The 25,381-nt window shown below is 48.7% G+C and overlaps 2 protein-coding genes across 7 annotated transcripts in view; both read right to left on the bottom strand.

Annotated features, from left to right (window-relative positions):
* The window catches only part of LLGL2 (LLGL2, scribble cell polarity complex component), a 32,770-nt gene extending 19,296 nt beyond the window's left edge, over positions 1 to 13,474 (bottom strand). For 2 of the 6 annotated variants that reach the window (XM_017812165.1, XM_017812166.1), the window contains exons 1-3: positions 6,846 to 6,864; positions 6,304 to 6,411; positions 10 to 107 (exon numbers count right to left, since the gene is read on the bottom strand). In XM_017812165.1, the coding sequence (XP_017667654.1) occupies positions 10 to 107; positions 6,304 to 6,411; positions 6,846 to 6,863 (224 nt within the window). In that variant the 5' untranslated portion in view covers position 6,864. Of the gene's footprint in view, positions 1 to 9; positions 108 to 6,303; positions 6,412 to 6,702; positions 6,865 to 12,625; positions 12,755 to 13,432 lie in introns of those variants that run through there. The other 4 variants (XM_017812171.1, XM_017812167.1, XM_017812170.1 and 1 more) reach the window with 4 other exon arrangements.
* A 2,182-nt stretch (positions 13,475 to 15,656) lies between these two features.
* On the bottom strand, positions 15,657 to 24,367 carry TSEN54 (tRNA splicing endonuclease subunit 54). The gene is made up of 11 exons (XM_017811826.1): positions 24,339 to 24,367; positions 24,023 to 24,265; positions 22,877 to 22,940; positions 22,652 to 22,735; positions 21,271 to 21,369; positions 20,930 to 20,982; positions 20,503 to 20,601; positions 18,757 to 19,391; positions 18,231 to 18,291; positions 17,392 to 17,508; positions 15,657 to 16,302 (listed from the first exon to the last, which is right to left on the bottom strand). Exons 1-11 carry the CDS (start codon positions 24,365 to 24,367, stop codon positions 16,152 to 16,154), a joined length of 1,635 nt encoding a protein of 544 aa, XP_017667315.1. The 3' UTR covers positions 15,657 to 16,151.
* Positions 24,368 to 25,381: the final 1,014 nt, after the last annotated feature.

Genomic DNA, 25,381 nt, shown 5'->3' with positions numbered 1-25,381 from the left:
AAAAGATACAGTTTGATGGCTCCTGATCGTGTCCCGATGGCCATAAGGCGGAGAAATGGGCTATAGCCCAGAGCACTGGGTTGGTGGGGAAATCCATGCTCCACAGTCTGGTAGAGAGAAAGAAAAATCATGAGCAACAGCATGTTTCATGGGCTCTGTGGTACAGAGATAAAAACCAGCTGGTACATATGGCATGGCAGTCTGAACTACAGCATGTGAAGTCAGCTTTTTCTCTTGAAGAGTGTTCAGACACAGGTTAGATTTGCTGAACAAACAGCCTAAGGACGAATATATTCCAAGTACCCCTGGCTCCACAGGCAGGATGTGCAGAAGTATAACAGAAATGAAAGAGAAATATCCTGAAAACAGTAGCCCAAGCAGCTCTTGATGTTAAGATTATAAATAACTCTGCATAAGCACAGCTTAGTCAATACAACACACTCCATCACTCCACATCAACTTCAATTCTGTAAAGCAACTGCTCAGCACAATTTCAAAGTCTGACACAAATACTGAGTCCTGTAAGACCAGCTTTATCTGCCACATTCCACACAGGTCAGCCTTCCTGACCTCTCTTGGTGACTGACATCAAGAAATGGTGCAAAGCAATGGAGAGCTGTGAGTGACCACCAGTGCTCATCAAGGAAACTAAACAGATTTACTACGGGCAGTCAGGAAAAGTAATGTAACCCATATCCATTTTCCAGAGAGAACACAAGGAATGCTGGAATTTAATGAGAACAGGAGCCTGCTAGGCCACTTCACACTAATTCAAAGCCATTTGGGACTAAAAAGATGTCACTGTCATAGGGAGCAGTATATGATGCTTGGCCTTAGTGGCTTCCCTAAAGTACAATTCACCAAGAGGAAGATTTGGAGCATGTTGTACACCCCAAACTGAGCATGGCTGGTGGATTTACAGGCCAGGGAATAATATTCTGCCATACTTACAGGATGCAACCAAGCTGCTTGGAAAATAGCTCAGTCAGGTATTCAGAAGTGCTAATGTACAGCTGTTATCATAGTTTAGGCAAAACAAGTGTGTGTGAGTTCACCAACATACAGCCATGTAAAAGAGGGGTTGGTGTGCCCAAAGATCAATAGGGCTACTTCCTGGAAAACACTGTTATCCTTACAGGCCCAGCTTCTGGAAAATACTTTCTTCTAAGGCAAGCTAGTCAGCTGCAGAATAGGAATTCATTACCCTCATGGGTAAAAGAAAATAACAAGCAGAAAACCCTCCATCTACAGAAGCAAGCACTTGCACCTCACTCCCATCCTCATTTCCATCTTGCCTTTGAAGCAAAGCTACCACATTTTATGCTTTATTCAGCCTAAAAGAAACACCTGGACTTTATTTCCTGCATAGTGATTTCCCAACTTAATCCCCTGCACAAGAATGAAATGAAGCTGGTTTCATTTCTGTGGTCAGGCCATTAGCCTGAGGTGCTCCCAGCTACTGCAAAGTACTTTAATGCCCTTTTACTGTTCCTACTCAAAGACACAGGCAGAGGAGGATACAGCTTACTCCATATCTGCCAGTTTGCTCCATTTTTAGCCATTTGATCACAATTCATAAGCTGTAAGAAAAGACCTCCTTCCTCTAAACATCAGTTACCCCAGTCTGAAATCCTCTTAGGGGAAGATGAGCCACTTCAGCAGATATAAAACTGGAAATACTGAAGCATTTCCCAATTTTCTGCTTGCCAACTCATTAAACTGGGCTAAAGAGTAGTTACTAACTTTTTATCTTTTACAGGTAGTAAACTAAGATTAATACTACCAGCTCCAAGTCCACTAAGTTTACTTCCGTTTATGATAACTTAATATTCAGTCTTACTTACTCATATTCTAAGAAGGTTATTTAAGTGTTAGGTTTGATTAAAAACAAATTTTGAGAAGTCAATCTTTTTAATCACCCTTGAAGTTGTTGCTAACCAAACTTTGCATAGTCACACATATAAAACTTCCTAGAGGAGACTGTATGAAATTAGGAATTTATCTGTGGACTCAGAATTGAAACAGGGGAGTTTCCAGCACAGGCAAAGAGGAATTGCTCTGTACCATGACAGCTACTGAGACAACACAGAAAAGCTTCCTAATTATCAACGTTGTGGGAGGATGAAGCTATGGTGTACAATTCTGGGAAGAAGATTCAAGGTATCACATTATCTTAACAAGAAATCAGACATTTAAATGAATCAGGTGTAGCCCAGGCAATAAACACCACTCCAATCCACTCTCACCCAAAACAAAGTGAGGAACTTGTTAGGGAGACACCAGTGTAACTCCACTGTTTTAGTTTCAACTTGTTCACAGTCACTGCACTGTCATGTTATCAGCACAAGTAGGTGTAATTTTCAATGACACATCAATTAGAAACTGTGATTATTCCGAGATTTAATCCAGTCCAGAAGATAAAGCTTTAGCCTCAGAAAATCATGACTTATACAATACTGTACTGCCTGTTAGGGAGCTGTCAACACTAGCTTTAATACTGGCCTAATTATATCTTGGGTTTGATGTGTTAATTTGTAAACACATTAGACAAGTCAATAAAGCTTTAATTTTCAAGTATGAGACCTATGAACTGCATAACCAAGTGTGCATCATTCAGTAATAATAATAGGAGGGTAATTTTTTCTCCAGGTTTTCATTCAACAAAAATTTGAAGTACCCCCCTCATTCCACAGGCAAATTTGCAAAAGAGAAGTATCAGCAACAACAACAGTGTGCTGCACAACTTCTCATGGACCACAGCAAATGTACTAATGGTTTCTGATAGCTTTGAATCTCAACCAAGATGCCCATAAGAGGTAACAAAGACAAATGAATGACATAAGAGGGAGTTGCTTCCACAGCTGGGCAATAAAGGCTTCAGGGTGGTTTTGGGGGCTGTATTTGACACCACCAGAGCCAGGCATTCACATTCACTGTCCTGATTACCCAGATCTTTTCCTTGTGCTTATTTACACCTAGTTGTTAAATCACAGCAAGTCAGCTTTCCGTGGCCTCCTTTCCTCCCCTCTCTGGGGCAGCTTTCATCAGCCAATCCTTTCACCTGCTCAGCAGGTAAACCCAGCAGGGGGGAGCGAGGGGGGCAGGAGGCAGCAGAGGTTACAATGGAGCCTTTCAGCAGAGATGAAAGAAGAAACTGGAGTGCCCACAACGTGCCCTCCTTCTCAAAAGGGCTTTTGTTTCTTGGGGAAAGGTGGGAGCTTTCGTTTTCATCTTCCTCAGACCACAGATTTGTCAGACTCGGTACAAGTAAGGCTGATGTCAGCAGCACTCACTGACAGAGATGCTTCGTGTCAGTCACATTTACTGCAGGAAAAACGTGGCCAAACTGAACAGTTGTTCCCAGCCCACACTAAAGCTGTGCCGATGAAATTCAGCTCTGTCCTCCTCCTTTCATTTCTCTCTGCTTCTCCTCTCAGGTTGTTTTATGACAAAGCAGAGCCAAACCCAACCACAGGCCACACAAACCCTGTCCCTTTGTTAAGTTGCCTTTTGAAGGAACAACGAAGCCTGGATGTGCTGACCCTGCTTTGCACAGACACCTGTTCAGATTTCAGGTAAGCCATCCATCCATCACACCCATCAGCAGACGGGTAGGAAGGCTGAAAACAGGGGAAAAAACACGAAGCCATAAATTAAATGCAATGCTCCCAGTTTGGTAACATTCAGCTGTAAGACAGGCTGGTTCACCTGTGTGTTACCCATCATCTAGTCTGACAATGCCAGCCTGAACATGTTCATTCTGCAGGGCTTGGATTGAGCCAAAGGCATCCAAATACTACTTCCAAAAGCAGGATAAACTTCAAGAAGTAGACTGCTAAGTCCACATACCTTATCCTTCATTCTATCCACTGAACTAAAAACAGATTCTCACAACAGGTACACACAAGCATGGGAAGTTCTTACTCATACAGAGAAACAGATAATGCAAAGCTAATTGACTAACAGAGTTTAGGAAGGTGTTTTTTGAAACAAACAAATTTGAAGAGCTAGTCCAGTGGTCAATCAGTCCTTTAAAACCATCTGGACCACCTCTTATCCAGAACAGAAATGCAAGAGAGAAACACTGAAAAGATCACAGCCTATTTATACCTGACAGAATAAACAAACAAACAAAAAAATCATCCACCACCAATCAAGTAGACTTTTTAAATTGAAGTCCATTACTAGGTCAGTGTGGTCAAATACATTCCACAATATTAACACTAAACCTGTGTGGCAAAATGCATTTATATTCAACTTCTGGGTAAAATGAGGGCAGGAATCCCCAGTGCTTTTAAGGTACAGACCTTCCATTTAGCCATGACCCGCATCACACACTGAAGAGGTGCAAATCCACCGTGCAATTTCTCTGATCAGCAACTTTATAGTCCCACAAAGTATTTCCCAAGCAGGTTCTTAACCAGAAGTCTTTCAAAGACCTCAAATAACAAGTGTTTAAAAACCTGCTTACCAGCACTAATGTGCTTGCTTTAATAGCACATTAGACAAGGACAGCCTTGGCACACAAAGCACTATGATTCTTGCCTCCTTGGAGCCACAACCTTCAACAGCTCAGAATTAAGGTCTGACTTTCCCAGACCTTCTCTGTCTACCTAGCTGTGAGTAGATGTTTATTGGATCAAAGGGCAGAGGCTTTCAAATGACCCATTATCTCTGGAAATACTGGAATGGGAGACACAAGACTTGGGAAAAAAATCCATGATTTGTATGCAAGAAAAAAAGTATAGTGTAAAAGATTCTGGTATGATGTTCATTCCCTTCTGATTCTTTTTAGAAAAGAACAAGTTACTGTCGCTTAAAGGTGCAAATGCATTTTACAAGGCCTTTAATTACCAAGCTGTTAATCAAAGCAAACCACTAGGAAGTGTCCAAAGTTGTCTCCCCAGAAACAAGATGCAATATTTACCTTCAGGACTGAATCAAATGGAGTCACAAATCCTGATGTCAGCTTCTAATATATTTGGAAGTTTCCCTCTGCTGCAAAAGCTAGTTCTTTCAACCCTGTTTTGCATCATCCAAATTAGTCTGTCTCTGGCAGGGGAAGTTTAGCCAAACATTCTCATAAGAAAAAGGCATATTCAAGGAAGGGACACCCCTGAAGTGGCAAAGATTTTTCCAAGGTGTATATAATTTTATATGCTTATAAGCAATTCTGACCCATCCCTGAGATGTCTTTTCTGAAGCTGACATTGCATTAGCTATGCAAACAGCTCAATCCTGGGCTGCATTTACTGATTTTTCTACTGCATCTGCACTAGCATTTCCTCATGGAAGCAGGCAGAAAACAGACCTGAAGCACTCTTGAGTTCCTCAGGGAGGGAGGTATGCATGGAATTGGTCTTGGTTAGTACCAATTACATTAAATCATTTATCTCAAGTTCCACTTTAAGGATCTATCTACACTACAATTCTAATGAATCAAGGACGCTATTTCCTAGGCTGATTTCATTTATCCATTATACTTTCCAGCAAAATTCCGTTTAAACTTTGGAAATACAAAACCTACAAACATATTTATGCTCCCCAATGAAGGTGTAAGTAGCCATTAGCCCAGCAATGATTCAATACTAGGCATTTACAGAGATGAAAGCACTATGTTCCTGGCCAGGACTCAAAAGAAAAATGCCCAGAGTGTTGGATAGATAGCACAGCCATTGCCATTTCTTCTTCACAGAGGGAAGGAAAAAAACTAGATACTGATTCAGACTAAGATAATAGAAATTCATTATTAATGGCCACTATGCATCCCAGGTGCTTCCACAGCCTTTAAAATTCACATTTAAAAACAGAGGTATACTTGTAAACCAAAAGTATAATCAAGGACAAAGAACTCTGGTTTCAGCTGCATCACAAGCTGTGGTTCATGTGTATCTCTAGGAAAATATTTACTTTCCTAGCAGTTCCACAAAGACCACCTCTAACAGAAACAGTCACAGTACATAGCAGGACAAACTACAGACCACTCACAGTATATAAAAGCTGCTGTGAAGATCTCTTCTTTCAGCAAGTGCCATTTCACAGCGTGACAATGTCCTTTCTCTTAAAAAGGAAAGCCAGAATCGAGAACATGCTCGTGAGCTCAAACAAAACTACTCAGGCACGTCGGGGGGGGTGGAAGGGGGGGGGAAAGGACAGAATCAAAAAAGGGAACAAACCACCTCTCCTAAATTTAACTTTTCCACCCACACTCAAGTAGTTTATCCTTGCATTTACAGGGCACAGAGGCTCAGGATAGATTTGCCTCGCACACATATGCCTTGAAGTCTGAGGAAAGCACCGTACCTTGTTAAACTGGAAAAGGTCGCGTTTAAGCCTCTCTCGCACTGGATCGTGTCCGGCTCTTAAGAACCTTCTCATCTTCCTTGCTGTAGTATCTTGGCAACAAAAATCCTAACGAGAAAGAAAAGCAAAGCCATGTAAACAAAGGCAGCCTGAGCAGAGGAGCAAGCAGAAGTGGGTTATTTATTTTGGTTTAGCAGGTAACAAATCAGCCGGAGCAGACTGAGACAACACTGCTATCGAGTGACTAAAACCTGACACCACCCCAGCGCAGCACCTCTGCTGCAGGACTCCACAATGCCATTTTCACATCGATAAAGAAAGCCAGTGCAGATAAAATAGGAGGATTTGAGAAGAGTTTTTTACACTTGGCCATTTTGCAGTCGCTTCGGCTGACCTTACCCAAAGAAAAGGCAAAACTGCAGTATTTGCATAAATATTGAGACAAACCCAAGGGCCAGCTCCGAGGGTCAGGCATTATTGACTAGCATCACTTTTCACCCCAGGTAACCTCCAGCTTTTGAGCTAAAAAGAGAAAGAATCACATTTTCAGCTTGCTCCATGGGTACGGCAGAAAGGGCGCTGTGCTTCCTGCAGGGGAGCTGCATTAATTATTAACTTGCTTTTGTAAAATATCAAGGCTAACTCCCTGCTCAGGGTGGGGGTAGGGGAAGGAAATCTCGCACCTGAGGTTCACTGTGCAGCCAGCAACAGAAACAATTCTGTGTGTCCCACTGCCTTGTCTCTCACAGTGACAGGAGGATCCAAGCAGGATAAATTAGACCTGACTTTACAACCCAGCAATCACACTGGGGGTACCAGGCTACAGCATCCTATTCCATACAGCTCAAGAGGCTGTCACATCTCCCCTCTGCAGAGGTGCTAAGTGGTAAGTAAAATGCTGCCAACTCAAGAGCAAAGGTTTGAATCACATCCTGACAATTTACCCTGATGTTAAGTGCTCCTGCCCTGGCCAACTCTCACTAACTCCAGTTTCCAGTGTACAGACACTCCAGCCAGGATTTTATTTTAATTTGTTGGACAGGAAATTACAGCAATTGGCCAGCTACTCTGTATAGAACACACATGTGCAGTGGGGGCCAGAACTTCTGAGGAGCAATGAACAATCAGAATGGATATTCTACAGTAGCCCTTTGTCAGAAGGGGAACATGCACACCTGTAGCAAGGTGGGGAGAAGGCATGAAAAAGAGAGGGACCAGGAGCACCAAAGGGACTGTCAAGTGAACAGAGGGCCCTGGGCCCTTGTTCCAACCATGGGACTGGAGGGTGATGGAGGGAAGGAGCTTTCACATCTATACAGATGTGAGTAGCACAGCTGGAAACAAGGTGGCTGTTTCTGTGCTCCTGCCAGTAATGATGACCTTTGGTTAATGATTCAAAGCAGTCATTCCTGAGAAGCTGGAATTGCTTTTCAAATGGTCTCTAGCAAGGCCTTACACCAGCTGTGAAGGTCCAAAAGAAGGAAATGGTGTGATAAACAGGATGCTCTACAGGCATATTTTGAGAACTCCTTTTAGAAACTCCCTGAGCTTGAACTTGTACCCTTTTGTTGCATTACTGCCCTTTTACTTTCCTGCTTACACTCCAAAATCTCCAGCCACCTGCACAGCACTGCCTGGAGCTCACCATGACTGCAATGCAGCCCTGGTTCAGAGGACCAGAAAATCACATGAGGACCAATCACCTGAGTCACTTCCCCAGAATCACCAGCATCCAGGTGACTAGAATATCACCTAGGTGACATTCTAGTCACCTAGAACCACTAGCAGCACCAATTACCATGGAGAAAAGCAGCTCAGAGCAGGGCAGGTACAGGTATCTGTGCTTGTGAGCCACCAGCACATGCAGAGGTGATGAACGTGCACAGAAACAAATATAGCAGAGGATCCAAAAAAAGAGAGAAAGAATAAAAGTGTAGTTTACTTGCAAAAAAAATCCTTCTACAATGATTTACTACCTCAACTGAAATTTCAAAAATTCTATCAGATCACAAGTCTTCCTTCGCCAGACATTCCTGAGAGAAGGACATATTTACACAAAGCTACATTCACTCTAAGTTAGCAAAAGTTACAGAGCAGTGACAAGGTGCTGTGCTATGCAAGGAGAACATATCACACCCATGTATAACACACAACTTGCCCTCAGCCAGACAAGGAAAGGAAAGTGCCAAGGAGACGCACCCTTTCCCGCTGTCAATCAATATCCTGGACCTGTTAAACTAGGCAAACCCACAGAGAAACTCTACTAATTACCCTCCCCACTTTAGAAGAAGAGACCTCAGCTGTGCCAGCAGAGGCAAATTCCATGTTGGGAGCAAAGAAAGAAGAGTGGGCTTGATTTGACAGAGACACAACTTTATATTTAACACCTTGCTAGAATGTCTTATCCTGAAATATTAATTGCATCCAGAAGCGTGCTGTTTGAGCCTGCTTATGCAACAACTCCCAACATTCACACTCCAGCCCACAACAACTTGCTCAACAGGCTAAGGAGCACAATAGCTCCGAATCAAGCAGTAACTCAGTTGAAGAACCATCATCCTGGAAGGCTGATGTCCATTACGATCAGAGGAGGCATGAAAAGAGTCATTTCTTATTGAGTGATATCAAGGTTTCATGCCTGACCAAAGAACTGAGCGTCTGAGTATGGGGGGAGATGAGGGGAAAGGCATTTTTGAGCAAAGAAGGAACAGCATCCACTGCAGCACAGGTTCTCCAAGCAGAATTATTATTACACGTTTACAAGGCTCTTGTCAATGCGAAGAATTTTGGCTTTAGTACAATAAGCAAGTATCTTTTCCAATGCTACAAAGAAAGAAAGATTCCACAATCTGTATAATCTTATCTTCCAGATGCACATTTACATATTAGCAGACCAGTTTCTCTCCCACACACCTTTGGTGTCTTACATAAAACTCCAACCCCACGTGCTCTGCAGTTGTCTGCCAGTCAGCATTTACAACCATATGGTAACAGTTGTGGCTACCAGTAGCCAGAGAGGAATTCTCCAGTAGCCTCTGAAGCCATGCCAGGTCTGCATGTATCTAATGTTCTTATTTTCCAGGGAAACAATTCTTTAGGCTTTCAAAGATGAGTCTTTTACCAGAAACTATGTGCAACATTCCCTTCTTCTAAGATGCATTGAGGACAGCTGTTTAGAGGCAACAATAGCCCAAGGCTGAGTCAATCCCAGTTTTGCTCATATTCAGTCCATGGACACCTGACAGCAGAGCTCAGAGTGCCCTGTACATCGAGCTCCTGCTGTAGTTAAGTACAATGAGGTACAATTTTTCACCTCATTTGATTAAACCCAGACACAAAACAAAATCTCTTCACTATTCATAGAGAAATGCAATGAAAGCACGAGTTTCAAGATGATCCTGTTTCCAATCACAGACCAAGGGGCAGTTAACATCAAAACCAGATTTCATTCTGTCTTCCTTGCTCAGCTCTGTTCATTTCAGATGTGTGAGACGTGGCATGTGTACTTCACCATAAACCCTGACAGAGCCTATAGTCAATATTCTACAGAAAGCCAAATGCTTCTTCCTAAGAGAAGCATTAATTGTTCCTCACTGCTGAGTGTTACCAATCCCTTCAGAGCTCCATGTTTTGCTTTGGCTCCATTGCTTTTGCACACAGCAGTGTATCTTGATGCCCATGCACACTCTGGATTTTCTCCATCAGCTTGGCATAGGCTGGAGGGGAATTACCCTCTCCAGAAATTTGTTGCCATTTTTGTTTATGTCCTCCCATGAGAGTGGAGTTTCCAGCCAAAAGTAAAAGAGAACCAATGCTGGAAGTCCCAATCACACAAGTTAATCCAGTCTTACAAGAAGAGAAAGCCCAGGTCAGGAGTTTTTACTATGTAGACAGTATTAAGTGTGGATATGGTCTCAAGTTAACCCCACAACAAAAACACATCCATAATGAGTTTATATTGCTCATGTAGGAGAGTTGCAAGGTACCATCTGTGTGCTTCCTTGGCAACCTCTACTCAACTTGAACGGGTTTTCAATGGGATATGGTCCAAGAGCTTTCTTTTCAAAACACCACCAAGTATCTCAAGAACTCTTAAATCCTGCCTTGCTTTAGGCCTCCTTTTCATTCCTTCCTCAGCACTCCTTCCTGCTTACAGGTCCTTAAAGGGAGAACTTCTATCTATGCATCTGATAACACTTTTATCAACCCTGCTAAAATAAAAGAGGCCTTATCAACCAGCTTTGTTTGAGCTACAGGCAGTTAGTGCTCTCCTGGAACAAACCGTCACCGCCATGGCCTTGTCTGAACCAGGTTTTTTCCTGCACCCAGAAGTTCCTGTTACCAACACAGTCAGCAACAACAGAACAGAGGCACAGCAAAAAGCTATTCCTTAGCACCAATGATCTCACACCAACAAAAATCATCAAAGCATCACTTAAATACCAAGCTTCTCACATTTATCGATTCCAGGCGCCACTGGATGTGACTCAATGTGAAATTACAAGTTTAAGAACAAATTTAGCTTGACATCAATGAAAGAAGGCCTAGCTGTTCTTTAACTGTTCATCTCTGCCATTGTGCTTGGCCATGACACACTGTCAAAACAGATACTCATGAAGAAGGCACAAGCCAAGCAGAACAGCTAAAGCAAGGGAAGCTTGGAAGTGTAAGATACCACCTCCTTTTCCTAGGATAAGGAAGATGCTGTAACATTAATCTCAGTTTAGTGAGACCATGCAGAGATCTCCCTCACACAACACAACTGCTGATCCACTGTGACTGGCAGTTTCATGAACAGGAGAGTGTTCAGGTGTACCTTGCATACAATAGTCAGAGAGGTAAACCAAAAGATCCTCCTGCAAAAAGGACTTATTTTGGTGAACCTAGAGAGCCAGACAGAGAAGGGAACAATGAGCAGACTGTGGCAACACCACGTGCAGGTGGCCACCCTCCCAAAGCACAGAAAATATTAAATAAAAGATCAGAGATCAATTCTCCAAGAACTCTTGGGAAATAACTGAGAACCAATCACACAACTCGGGCAAGTTCACGTACTCCACAGCTTTGTGCCTGGAGTTACCAGGAACCGCCCACCTGCAATGAATTTACAAGTTGTGCAAACCTTGTGTGTCATTATGACTCCTATTGTGCTCTCCTTGTCATGGGAGCATGACAACACCAAAGTTTCAAAACGCTACAGCAGAACAAAGTCTTTGCACTGAACAACATTATTGCAAATGATGCAAATCTCTTTGTAGGCTTTGCTGAGAAGCGTGAATCAAAGAGAAGAGTGGCTTGTAACTTTGGAACAGCATTTTACACACAGTGGGTCAATGGAGTAAACCACAAAAGCATTTGCTTCTTAAAGCAACACAAAGAGATCCAGCTAAAAGAAACTTTTATATGGGAATCAGAGTTTTCATACCAGTTTCTGCACAGAAACCAAACTTTCAGCTACCACCAGTCCCTCCCTCCTTTGATATTGTAAAGAAAGATCAGGGTACTAGCAGTATCACACACTGTTATTGCCATGTAGTAACTGCAAGACATATGTTTAAAACCTCTGTTACTCCTTGACATTTCTCAAGCTTCTATGTCAGCCAAGAAAAGACACACCTCTTCCATAAGCAATTCCCAGGAATAATTGTGTTACCATACCAGAAAGTCGCTAGAAGATAGAGGGCTCTCAACTGGTTTAACTCCTCCAGTACTTTTCTTTGGTCAGCTGTTACAGCAGATGCAATTTGTTCAAAACCAAATAAAAGACTTTCCTCAGCACCATTCTATGAAGATGTTTGAGAACTCTTCTCCCTTCCCAATACCATGGACTCTATGGAGCCCCTTGCGAGGCCACAAGTGGGATTAGAGACTGCTCACTACTGGCAGAGATCATCCTTGTCCCTTCCGTGGGCTGGGCTGTCCTTACAAGGAACGTGCCAGGATGCACGGAGAACCCCTGGGACCTGCCACCGCTTTGCATTCCGCTTGCCAGAAGCACCAGCTTCCCGAATCAAAGCTAAAATCACCAGGCAGCTGCTTTGGGCACACAGCTTCACCTGGGACTTGGTAAAGCCAGATATTCCAGTTGACTGAAGTGCTTTCAAAGTGCTACAAAGAGCAGCGTTCCCCACCAAGTAAGACATTACAACGGACAGCTTTTACTACCACAATCTCAGCGGAGCTGTCCTCCTGTCTTGTCACTGCCCCCACATCAGTGTAAGGCTTTGTATCGTTGACTACAGAAACACAGAACCTGCTTCGCCTGCTCTACACCTTCAACAACACTAAACACAAACACACAAAGCTTTCTCCAAAGCCTCACCTCCAGGAGAGATGTCAGCAACAGCCCGTTCCAATGGCACAATGAAGGGCAACCCGAGCCAAACTTGTTTCGCCTTTTTGGTTCACCTGCTTGCAGCCTGTTAACAGCAACGCGGTCCCTCACCCATGAAACTCTGAAAACTTTGGGGAGGAAAAAGAACTAGTAACACAATGCATCTTAATACAGGCAGGGATTTGAAGGGGAAAATAAAAATAAATAAAGAGAAAATGCTAACGGAGAGTCCCAAGGGAGTCCCTGCAGCTCTCGTTCATCACATCTGCTCGGGAGCAGCTGGACACGGGCAGGGGCATCTCCCACGGCAGGCGGGGAGGGAGCAGCTCCCACCGCCCCCCACGGCGGCCCCGGAGCAGCCCCGGCCCGGCCCCGCTCCCCGAGGGCCGAGCAGGAAGTCCCGGCGCGGCCCCCGCCGCCACCTCCCCCGGGAAATCCCGGGATGCGGAGCCGCCGCGCGGTACCCGCGGGGGGCTGCGCGCTCCGGCCGGGACAGACACAGCGCAGCGAACCCCAGAACGGCAAACAAAAACCCAACAACGCTCCGCGCCAGCGCTCAAGTTCCGCGGGGAGCCCACACCGGTGTCCGGGTGCGCGGGGGCTCCAGGCGCGGGCAGCCCCAGGCACGGCCGAAGTGGCCCCGGCACCGGCGAGCACCTGCCGGCCGCGCCGGAGGGGCCGCGCCGCACAGGGCGGGCGGGCACGGCCGGGGCCGCGCCGGCCGGATCCCCCCGCCGGGACCCCTTCCCCGGAGCCCACCCCGCGGCCCCCGCGGCCCCAGCGAGCAGTGCTCACCTGCGGGGGCTGGGGCCGGGCCGCCCCGGCCGCGCTCCGCTCCGCGCCCGCTCCCCCCGCGCTGCGCGGCGGCCTCGCTCCGCGGGCACCTCCGGGAGGGGCGCGGCGGGGGCGGGACCGGCCGCGGCTCCGCCCCCTAGGGGGCGGGGCAGCGCTATGCAAACAACCTCTGGGCGGGGCCTAGTATGCAAATCACGCCCGGCCGCGGCCCCGCCTCGCTTTCATCCGGCGCGCTCATGAATAATTCAGTAGCCCAGCCCTCCGCAGCCAATCAGAGAGCGGCACCGCGCCGCTCGCGGCTCGCGGGCACCGACCCCGGCCTTGGCACCGGGAAATCCAGCCGGGAAAACCAGCAGGGAAAGCCGCTTCCAGGGCCGGCGCAGCGCCCTCCTCCAGCCCCGGAGCTGCCGGCCTGTCGTGACAAAGAAACAGAAAGACTTTTCGGAAAGTCGGAGCCCTCGCCGGAGAGAGGGACACAACGGCTGCTCTTGCTGCTGCAGCAGCCAGCCCGTGTCCTGCGGCAGGAAACAACAGCTGAGCGAGGAATCTGCACCTATGCAGCGTGCAACGGCAGCCCAAGGTCTGCCGACCTCTCTGCATCCACGTAAAAGCTCGGAATTACCTCTGACAAGGGGCCAGGAACAGTCAGTGTTTCACCCGCGCTTCCAAAAGCGATGTTTTTTCAATTAAAGTATTTATTTCTGTCGTCTTCTTGCAACACCCAGCCGATGCGCATCGCAGGCCAAGGTGGAGCAGTGGTATCAGTCTGCATCGTGCTCCCATCCTGGTAAAGGCACTGTCAGATGTTGTGGTGCTGAGCAAGGCAGCCACAGTTTCTCAATCCTCCCTGCACTTGGTTATTAAATTGTAATTGTCTTTTGCTGAATCAGGGAGTCTCTGCCCCAGCGAAACTCACTGGGTGGCTCTCGTAGAGTTCATCGATACAATTCCACCTTGGCATAAGGAGGTGAGACTGATTGAAATCAACAGGAGTGAGTTTGACCTAATTCCAGGACAAACATGAGCCCTGTGGGTCAGGCTGGAGCTCTCCTGGCTGCGCCCGTTCTTAGAAACTCCCTTCCCACTGCCTTTAATCTGTAAAACAGTCTGGGACAGCGCTGAGGGCAGGTGGAGCTGCCAACCCCGGCTTTGAAGAGGACTATCGGAGCCAAAGCGGGGCTGGAAGGAGGAAGAGGAAGGGGAGGGAGTGTGGGAGGAGCCGTCAGACCCTCACCTCAGCAGAACCCCGCCGACTTCCAGCATCTGATAAGCGCGGGGTGTGTGTGTGTATGTGAAACCGGACCAGGCTGGCAGCAGAGCCCTGCCACCTTGGGCTACGATACCTCTGACCACGCAGGAGAAAGAGTGGTGTGCCGACAGGAACTGCAGGCGGATGTAGGGACACCTCCAGGCTCTGAGTCACACTGCCCTGCCAGGGAACAGGGCAGCAGCTGGATCCAAACACACACGGGCGTAGGAGCAGGGTTGTGTGACCTTGAGCAGGCGCTCACCAGCTGCTGCTACTGGGCTCCCAGTAGCCTCCACAGAGTCTCCCTGTGCATAACTTAACATTTCTAGGGGAATTAAGGACCACAATGAGGAGCTTGCATTGTTGGAAAAAGATTTTTTTATTGCTTAGCCTTCTCCACATCTCCAAAAGGAATTAAAAAAATAGCAAATGAAACACATCTAAATCAGTTGCTCTTACAGTTCTGAAAATCTTGATACCAAACACAGCCATGCTCAGCTCACTTCCATCCACTGAGCAGACCTTCTGGCACCTGGCACTTTTTGCATAGACGCTAAAGCAAATTTGGTACCAAGATATCCTGGTGGAAAGCAATGATATCCTTGGTTTGGAGGACAACAGCCACAGGACTGGAAGGCTCATTAGGAATTTGCAGCTTTTTTCTTTACTGAGGGATCTCTCACTTGCAAGAGAAATAACAAGGATCCACAGCCAGGAAAGAGGATGTTGGGCTGAAACAGAGAGGCTGCAGTTCAGCCCTGGTGAGACTATCAGAGACAGTGTGCTGACAGTGCTGGTCAAACTTTAACATGGTTTAGCACAGCTGCTGCAGCACGAGGCCGAGGTGCCATCTGCAATGCTCTGGGGCTTTCCGTGACCTCTGCCTGATGAAATTGTGTTCAAGGCACACTTTCCTGCTCTCGAGTGCCTGGAAACTTTACTCCAGGTGACTGAGTTTATGTCCATGCCTTTTTCAGATCAGAATCTGATCTGTTGGTCGTTGGCAGAGCTGAATGACAGAAGCTCAGGACAGCACCACTGATCAGCTTATTCTGTCCCCAGCTGACCTCAGTGACACTCCATTCAACTGGTGTAGCACAGTGCTTCTTAACATGTGACAAGGATCACCAGGTAAGGTGTTTGCTAATGGTCCACAGGTCAGTGAAAGATGACAAAAAAGGCAGACTGGTGGTCCACAAGGTGAAAAAGCTGGAGAACCAGTGGCTTCAAGAACAAAGACGTGTTTACTCCAGTCCAGAAATGCCCAGCTAAGCCATACACACTTGTTTGCTGTAAATCATGCTATTATGTCTGAGCCATCTGGGCAGGTGAAGTCTGTTACAGACATAAAGTGGTCAACTACCCAAGGTTCCAGGTTCTATTTTCTGTAATATTGGATTGATCAGGACAAAAAATCCTGAGCAGAGCTCTTCCCTTCATCCCATACCATTCCTGCAAGTGACAGCAGCTTCAGTGACTAACATCAAGAGGCAACTTGAATTCCTTCAGTGAATAGAAGGTGATTTCCCCGTGATCCACCAGCGCGAAGACCAGCGGGACGTCCCCGCTCAGGTACGTCACCTGCTTCAGAGCCCGCAGGGACGGGATCTGCTCATCGAAGCTGCAGGGAGAAAAAAAACATCCTGTTTGTTCTCAAAGCAAGAGGAACACAGAGGCAAAGCTGTCCTGGCCAGCCATCACAACAGCTCCCTTTGGCCTGAGGAGCTGGTAGTGATCCTCCACACCCCTTCCAGTCAAAGCAGGAGGCTGCCAGCCCTGAGAGCGAATACGCAGCATGCCGGGAACTGGGAGCTGTTGAATCCTTTGCCAAAAAAACAAGGGCAACTGCACCCTGCTCCCCACTGTGCCTATCAGATGTGGCTCACAGGGATATTGGCACATTGCCAGCCCAGTGCAATCGTAATACCTCTCTGCTGGGAAGATCTTTAGGTTGCTGGGATCAACATCTGACCTGCTTTTCCCTCCTTTTAATTCTATAGAGTCTGTTTGCTCATCAATGAAAGTATTCTTTGCAACAAGGATCATCCTACTGCTCATGATATACCTTTGTAAAACTGCATTAACAACTTCCTTGCTCTGTCTACTACAGCTGCAGAGAGCATGGGTACAGGTTTAATGTAGGAAAATGAGAAAAGGTAGACACTGAACTTTGTACCTGGATATGGAGTTTTAAGTATCAGGTTCTGGATTCAGCAAGAAACAGGACACCTACCCTCTGTTCATACTGATCTTAAAGTTACACTTAACAAAGATCAAAATACTGAGCCATAGCCCAGGGCCTGTAGCAAGCTCTAGGGAGGTTCCTCTCTGCAGAAATCCATAGGGATTGACTGAGGATTCAGGGGCCATACAGCTCCCTTGCAACTCAGCTCTACCTGAGTTTCACAAGCATTTCATAAAAACAGCTGTGGCTTCTTATTCCTGACTCCCAGTAATACTCAGACATGAGCAGCAACCAGATGACCAAACAGTGTGACCTGAGTGCAAGGGCTGGGGGAATTGTCAGCCACAGCCTCCAACAAAGGAGGAAATCAAAGAAAAAAAAATTCTAGGCAGGACCACTCTCCAGGGAGGCACTCTGATGATCTGTAAAGCTCACAAGGTGCTGGCTCATTTACAGATCATTAGGACTTCAATTCCACAACAGCAACTGCAACGTGCCAGAAAAGAGCATAAGATTCATGGGTACCTCCGAACACACATCCTGACATATGGCTTCCCAGGGTTTGTCTTCTTAAACCTGGACACGGCATCTGCTTGATACACATTGAAGTCTATCTTCATGGCCTCTGGGTCCTCCTGCAGCCTGCAGAAAAGAACACACCCACATAGCATGGGATAGAAACACTGTAGGGTACTCATACAGGAGAGCAAAGAGGCAGAGGAAACTCCTGAGCCCTGACTAGTCTGGAGCCTTTGAAAGGCTTCACTCCTCAAAGGACTGACCCTGCAACTGTTCTAATTACTTTCCAGAGCTCTCCTGCAGACAGACCAGAGCAAGATCCTGCCCCACATCTGCCCCAGTCCCTTCTCTGCAGAGCCCCTTGCAAGAAGCAGCACTAACAGAGACGGGAGCAAAACACTGCAGGGACTCCACACAAGCACCGCACAGACTCTGAGGCAGGTGCAGAACCAAAGTCCCAAAGCCAGGGTTTTATATCCACCACAGCTGGGATGGCAGCACATTCCAGGGATCAGGCACAGGTGAAACCAAACCAAACCTCTGAGGGAGATTACCAGGCTTGGGTGCAGAGGGGAGATAGCAGGATAACAGAGCAACCCTGCTGTTTTAATTGGCCTGGAAAGCCCTGGATCTCTTGCTGCAGGACCTGGTACTTCATGGAAATGTCAGCCCCTCACTACGGATGCAAGGGGGCCATGGAGCAGAGCACTGGATTCTCTTGCCACCCTGGATATCAGGCAGCTCCCAAACTGCCACTGTGAGCGTCTCATAGACCTCACAAGCAGGGACGGTCACAAGACACCCCTGCTCCCAAACAGCTACAAGCTGACTGGCTGGATACTAACCGGGAGGCTCCATCCAGGATGTGGGAGGGCTGCAGCACACTGATCTGCTGGAGGAGCGCAGCTGGAGGGAGAAGGAACAGGAAAGGATCAGACCAGCAATTTCCCTCCCAGGGCACTCCAAGCACTCCACCACCACCCACGAGCCTTCCTCCCCCGACAATGGCTGGCAGCACCACAGTCACCACTGGCTACTTCAAAGGCCTCAACTTCCTCATCTCCTCCCAGCACACAGCCCAGAACACCCTGCAGTTGCTTTGCATCTTGCTGGCCCTGATTGCATATGCCTAACAGCCTAGCAGGAAGGCTTGCAATACAGCAGGACATGGGGAATGGATTAGAGGACCTCCCAAGGCCCTGTTTATCCTGGCACTTGAGTGGGCTATAGAAAGATTCTCCTGCTCAAAGCACTGTCCCCTAAACTGATGTTCAGCTTCTCCATGTCATCCCTTTTGCTGCTGCATACCAGGCTCCGTTTCACAGAGCTGGGGGGGGAGAATGGTCCCTGCCAAGTTCCCACAGCCACTACCTGACGAGGTAGCTTCATCTGGCCGCAGAAGTGGCGTGACAGCTTGGTCCCAGAGATGTGATGGTCGTTTCCAAACCCTCTGCTGTCTCCTCTGCTCCAAAAGGGCTTTGTACTCCTGCCAGTTGGAGCAGCGCCTCACCTCCTGGTCGGCATTGACGCTGCTCTTATACCTGCTCTCCCTCTCCCGCTGCCTCCTCTCCTTCCGGGTCAGCTTCTCCTGTTTCTGGTTGATGCGTGTGCACCAGGAAACTGCATCCACCTCCCTCCCTGGCACGTTCTCTGGCAGGAGCCTGTTGTCAGGGGAGGGCAGGTGTGTGCACGGCTGGTCTGGGGCCACGTTTGGAAAGGTGATGGTGGTAAAATCCCAGCGGGGTGCACGGGTGCCACTGCTGCTCTCCTTGTGGTCTTCAGCCTGGCTCCTGGAGGGACTCAGAGAGTTCTTTTGTCCTGTATCAAGAGGAACTGGGTTTGACTCCTGCTCTGCACTGCCAGCATCTGATTCCTTTGGCTGTACTGACAAGGGCTTTTCATCCATGGGAAGGCACGTGGAGTCTCCACAGTCATCTCCATCTTTGCTGGAGGTCCCTTCAGCTCCTGGAAGGTCCTCAGATACCTTATGTTTCTTTTCATGTGACCTAAAGACAGAAACAGCAGCATAAAAGACAGGGAGAGCATGTGGTGGAACTTGATTTCCTTTGAATCCTGCCCCCTCCCAGCTAACAGGAAAAATACAGCCTGCCAAGGCTTAAGGAAGAACAGCAAAGGTGGCAGGAAACCCCAGGCAGGTCTGCAAACCCTTGCAACAACCTCTTGGCTTGTGTGACAAATGAGAAGGGAGAAAAGCAGGCCAAAACCAAGCAGTGAATACCAAAGGCAGAATAAACTTTTCCGAAGTCCTGCATGAGGTTTGACTTTGATGCCCAAGAGAATCTCAGCCTTGATTTGTATAGACACATGTTCCCAACCTGCCATGCAGCCTCCACGCTCCACTGACCCAAACACCTCCATGCAAACATGATGGACATCAGCCAAAGCAGCACAGGCCAGGCAGAAACCTGCCTGCCAGCACCTCTTACTGGTATGAGAGTCAATCCCTGGTTCCAGAGAAGATGGGGCAATTCTTAGACCAGCAGTTTAATCTCCCAATTCCTACAATTTCACAACTCCTCGGCACTGATTTACTGTTAACAGGGACTCACGGCCCAGCCTCTCCTCCCCATTTCTGAAAGGCTGACGCCACCTCCTGGGAGCTGCCAGAATTATTAGCAAAATTACTAAATCTGCCAGTTGCTGTTGACATTTTGGCAACATCTAGAGGCCACATGCAAACCCCAGGTGCTCTCTGCTGTAGAGTCCTGGCATGTAAGTTGGACTGAGGAGGTGGATAAGTGCAAGATGTGAATGGGGTATCTGTGCTCCCACTACAAAAGAGCAAGAGGAGACACCTGACCCGTGTTTCTTTTGCACTGACCTCTCTACTCTTCTGTTTTGGCACCTCAGCACCACAGCTGTGGGGCTCAGGAGCAGTTTGCCCCTCTTAGCCCTGGATGAAGTACACATGTGACAAAAGGGAACACTGCAAAGTGCCCAGGAAAAGCGCTCCACTGCTTGGGGACAGCCAAGAGCAATTGCGCCAGATAAGATCACTCACAGCACAAGGGCCTGGGGACACTGCAGCAAATCAGCTGTTCCTGAGCCAGCATGGCCTGGGAGAGGATGGGAGAAGGCTTTGGGCCACTTCCTTACCGGGGGCTGGAACTCCTCCTCCTTTTGCGATGGTGTTTCCCAGAGCTCTTGCAGTGACTTTCCAAGTTCAGTTGCCTCTCGTAGGGAGACGGGACAGTGCTGAAAGGAGAGACCAACACAGAGGCTGAGAGCAGGGTGAGGTAGTGGAACTAGCCTTCTGCTCAGTCCCCAGGATACAGAAACAAAAGGCACAGAAAATCCCCAAGAAGGACCAGGATGGTCCTCAGTTCATGCCCCATTTCATGTTCCCAATCACCTCCTCAAGAGGGAGGAGCAAGGAAGGGTAGAGTGCCACTTTTAGCCTTTAATCCTCCCAAGAGATGGAATGCAGGGCCAAAGTCCTCTTCTCTGCTGTTCCCTGGGGCCAGGCAGTGGGCACAGGGCCTTCAGAAAGGAGAAAGCAGTGGGGAAAGGAAAAGTTGGTTACCTGGGGTCGAATCTCAGTACAATATAACCCAGTTGCTTCAAGTGGCTGAACACCTTAGAGCAAAGGAAAGCAAGAGGGTTAAATGACGACCCTAAACCCAAACTATTTACTTCAGTTTCACCACAACTGAGTGAACAGTGTGGCACTGGCAGCAGAGAAAACGCCAGGGTTAGGGTCCAAAGCAAAAGTGGGGAAACAGGACGAAGGTGAGTGGGAACAACTGTGAATGACGTCCCTCCCCTCCCTCACTGTCCTACTCTGCTTCCAGTCACTGGAAGAGGTTGTGTGGCAGAGGCTGGGCTCTGCTTTCACCCTCCCTGCAACAGCAGATCCCAACACACCTGGTAGTGTGACAGGGTCATTGTCTCCTGGCACAGCAGGGTCTCGTAGGCTTCCTGGATTGACATGGGCAGATCCCTGAAAAAGAGCTGGACAGAGCCCTGCAGGGCAAAAGCTTGGTGTGAGAGAATCACAGGGAACAAATCCATGCAAGCTCACACCAGTCTCTTCCCACTGGTCCTGACAGCTGGTCCCAGCACCCTCCCTGACATGATATCCATCTCTCCCCATTTGCCAACCTGGATTACTTACAGTCCCTCTCCCATGCCCAGCTCCTCCATGCCCTGGGTTTATCAGCCAGGTAAGAAGTTCCCACCCCCAACTCTCACCTCCTGCTCCAGTGCTGCATCTGTTTGGAGGATGCAGCTGGGACCAAAATGCTCAACTGATAAAATAATCATTGTTTTGAGAGATAATTTAACTTTGATGATCTCAGCGATTCAGGACACAGCACAATCACAAAAATATTTATGACCTGCACAGCTGAGAGAGCTGAAGAGAGGAATAGGAGGCATCCTTACATGCCATCAGTTGGTGCCTCCTTGGAAGCATTTACTGCAGCCTGAGAGATCCCATAGGTAGCTTCCCCAAGGAAGAGGTGAAACAGGAAAACCAACCTCCAGGAGGCAGCTTTAGGTTACGCCTCTTTTTTCTCCCCTTTTTTGTTTTATAAACTGTGTTACTCATAAAGAAAACTAAACACTAGGAACCGCACCTTTCCCATGGGATGGGCTGATGGCATCTGACTGATCTTTTCTGCTTTTGGGGAGAGATTCTATAGTCAGCAACTCACTAAACTATTGTCATCAGTTTGTTTACAAACTGTTCATCAAAATGCCAGAGGTAAAAAAGCCTGACCTTTGCTGTTAGGATTTAAGGGATGGCATCAGATGGCCATAACGTGTTTCAGTTTTGCTAAGGGATAAAAGTTCCCCTTTATATCAATGCACCTATTCTACTGATAAAAGGCTTTGGTGGAGAGACAAAAAAAAACACTCTTTACAGCAAAGAAATCCAAGTGAACCCTAAGCAGTATTTCTGCAGGCAGAGGAGCACTGAACACAGCCGGGTCTCACTCCTCTGTCTGCCACACGTAAATTTCTTTCTGTCATATTTAAATTTCTCTCTGCCATATATACTGGGAAAAAAAATCCCAAGCAGCAGCCCCAAAGACCTCTTAAGTGAGTTAAACATGACACCAGGTGAATAAACTGGCCACCAATCCAACTACACTGCCAGTGACACAGAGGCTGCTCCAGAGTACAAGGGATGAACCCATGAAAACATGCTAAAAAGGGACAATTCCTTGAGAACCAGGTGTTTATCAGCTGCTACAGCTCCTGCAATCATTCAGTAAGGACCCAATGCCCCCATCCTACTTACACACTCCAGCAGGTACAGAGCTTCCTCAGGCAGCAAGCACTGTTTGCCTCGCTCCGAGAACCCCATGGTGTGCCAGAACTTCCCCTGGAACAGAAGCACAAATCCCTGATGGGCTCTGGCTGTTCCCTGCTGACAACCAGGCTCCCTCCCATTTCAAGAAGCAAATTAAGGAATCTGTGAGGCAGCAGGAGGTGATGGCACTGAGTACACTCTGTAGCAACTCACCGCAGGGGACAGCAGCTCCACGATGCCCTGTCCTGGCTTCCACTCAGCTTTTACCTGATTCCCCCTGAGAAGGTTAAAGATTAGTTTGTTACCACTGCTATGTCCTACAATCAGCTCCTAGTGTAGCAACACAAGGAGCTCAGGAAGGTGTCAAAAGGCAGAAAATTTACAGGTGGCATTTTTACAGGGTAAGATGTCAGAAAGACATCATCCCCTGGATGAGGCAGCACCAGCTGAATGGTTTATTACCACCAACTAGTTAAAAGTGCCTTCAGTCAGCACCACAGATGCATGTCCATAGGCTACAGCAGCCTGCTGGAGATGCATGGCCTAAGCCAGGATATATGGATACTGAGGCCTTGGCACAGGTTGCCCAGAGAAGCTGTGGCTGCCCCATCCCTGGATGTGACCAAGGCCAGGTTGGATGGGGCTTGGAGCAACCTGGGCTAGTGTAAGGTGTCCCTGCCCATGGCAGGGGGTGGAACAAGATGATTTTTAAGGTCCCTTCCAACCAAAACCATTCTGTGATTCTGTATCATACAATTGTTGAGCTGCTGCCAAGACACACTCAAATTGCTGTATCCCACCCACAGGGACTCACAGGGAAAAATCAATAGCTGCAGGCCAAACAGAGAAAGTGTGTGTTGAGAGGCACTGTGTGAACATCTCTCAAGGAGTGATAAGCTCCAGAGACTGGCAAGGTTGTTGAAACCACCAAAATTGATAAACCAGGGACACTGAGAGCCAGACAAATCAGCACAGGGCCACACAGGAGCATCAACAATGTGCTCTGTAACTCGGACCATGCCCAAGAGGACAGTGGCTGCTGTCTGCAAAGACTTACAGGATTATACACACACCTGTGAAAAACAGAAGCCCCTTGAGGGACTTTCTAAACAGCCACAGGTGTGCCAGCGTGTCCCTCTGCTCCTGCAGGAAGACCCAGGCTGTGTCCCCTGCTGCTGCTGCTCCAGACGGGGAAAGCTGTGTGCAGGTGAACTTAGAGGGGACTTACTGTGCTAACTAACACCTCCCTGCTACGACAGCTCGATCCTACCGATAATAACCCGTGAGCTGAGCTCTGCCCCCCCCCAGCATCACTCCTCCCGGGGACCAAGCCATGCCCAGCCCCAGGGCCGGACTTACGGCCGCTCCACGCGCTCCTCGGACAGGATCCGCCACTGCTCCTCGCAGCACCGCCGCAGCCTCTCGGCCTGGCGGGCCGAGCCGTCGGGGAAGAATTCCTTCTGCCCGCGGGGACACCGCGGGGCCGCGGGGCCGCCACCCGCCGGCCGCTCCTCCGTGCTAAGGGGGGACAGAAGAGTTGGTGGTGAGGGGAGAGGGCCCGACACCCCGCTGCGGCCGCCCAGCCCGGGCACCCCCAGTGCCCTTCCAGGCCCCCCGGCCTGCGGGTCCCCCCTGTGCCCCCCCAGGCCGCCCCGGTCTCCCCGCCCGTCCCCACCTGAGGCGGCGGGACCCGCCGGGCTCCATCAGCGCGTCCTTCCGCCGCCGGGCAGGAGCGCCCACAGAGCGCGGCGGGCGCCAGCGCGCCCCCTGGCGGCGCGGAGGACTGCGAGCGGCGGGCACCGGGAAAGGGAACGGGAGCGGGGCGGGAAAAGGGTAGGGAATGCGACACTCGGCACCGGGGAGGGCTCCGGGGATGTGCAGGGAGCTTTGCCCCGCGGCTGTGACCCAGACCCACTGGGCTGAGCTGCCCTGGGTTACCGCTTGCTGCTCCCACTGCCCGCTCCGCAGCTGGGATGGGGAGAAGGGGAGGCGAAACGGCTCGTGGGTTGGGATAAAGGCAGTGGGATCGCTCACCGATAACCCAAACGGGTAAAACAGGCTGGATTTAAGTAAAAAAAAAAAAAGTTAATATATTTACAATTAATGTTAGTCACAAGCTTGGATATCTGCACCATTTGGGGCTTAAGGGAGCACACCAGCTCCTGGACCAACTCTTCTCCTTCCCCCCGACCATGCTGCTCATACGGCTGTCTCACACTCTCCTCCCACTGCATTTTGCCCTTTCTTTAAGGCATTTGCCCAGAGGTATCACCAGCATCATTGACGGGCTCAGCCGTGCCCTGCCGTGGGGCTGTTCGTGAGGAACCAGTCGAAAGCATCTGCAAGTGGCTGCATCCCCAGAAGCATCTGCAAGTGGCTGCATCCCGCACGGGGCAGCCTCAGCCTCTCCTCCCGAAGCCCCCGGGCTGGGCTGAGCTCTCTCCCATGTGCTACAGCCCCCGGAGCAGAGGCAGCGGTGCTGGGGAAGGAGGATTCTCCTTTCAGTGGGTGTCACTGTTCCTCCTGGCTCGAGCTCCAGCGGTGCCAGTGCCATCAGGCTGCCTGGAGCGGGTACCAATCCAACTGGGCTGGGAAACACGAGAATCCCCTGCAACACGACCTTGTGCCTCTGCTGACACGGCTGGATTTGCTGCTTGGGGGAGGCATGAACAAATGGGATGGGGAAATGCACCAAAAGTTCAAGTTTCACCTCAAACC

The sequence above is a fragment of the Lepidothrix coronata genome, unplaced genomic scaffold (genome assembly GCF_001604755.1).
Source record: "Lepidothrix coronata isolate B3197 unplaced genomic scaffold, Lepidothrix_coronata-1.0 Scaffold34, whole genome shotgun sequence".
NCBI classification, from domain to species: domain Eukaryota; kingdom Metazoa; phylum Chordata; class Aves; order Passeriformes; family Pipridae; genus Lepidothrix; species Lepidothrix coronata.
The sequence above is the reverse complement of the archived record's forward strand: the minus strand, read 5'-3'. Positions and strand labels throughout refer to the sequence as shown.

What these genes read in the sequence shown, in the direction of transcription:
- TSEN54 (XM_017811826.1), bottom strand. Translation starts at nt 24,367, where the DNA reads ATGGAGCCCGGCGGGTCCCGCCGCCTCAG. An exon ending in CTCTGTACCTGCTGGAGTGT is followed by an intron (nt 21,370 to 22,651) that starts GTAAGTAGGATG and finishes TTTGCCCTGCAG; the next exon opens with GGCTCTGTCCAGCTCTTTTT. An exon ending in GTCAGGATGTGTGTTCGGAG is followed by an intron (nt 16,303 to 17,391) that starts GTACCCATGAAT and finishes TTCTCCCTGCAG; the next exon opens with CTTCGATGAGCAGATCCCGT.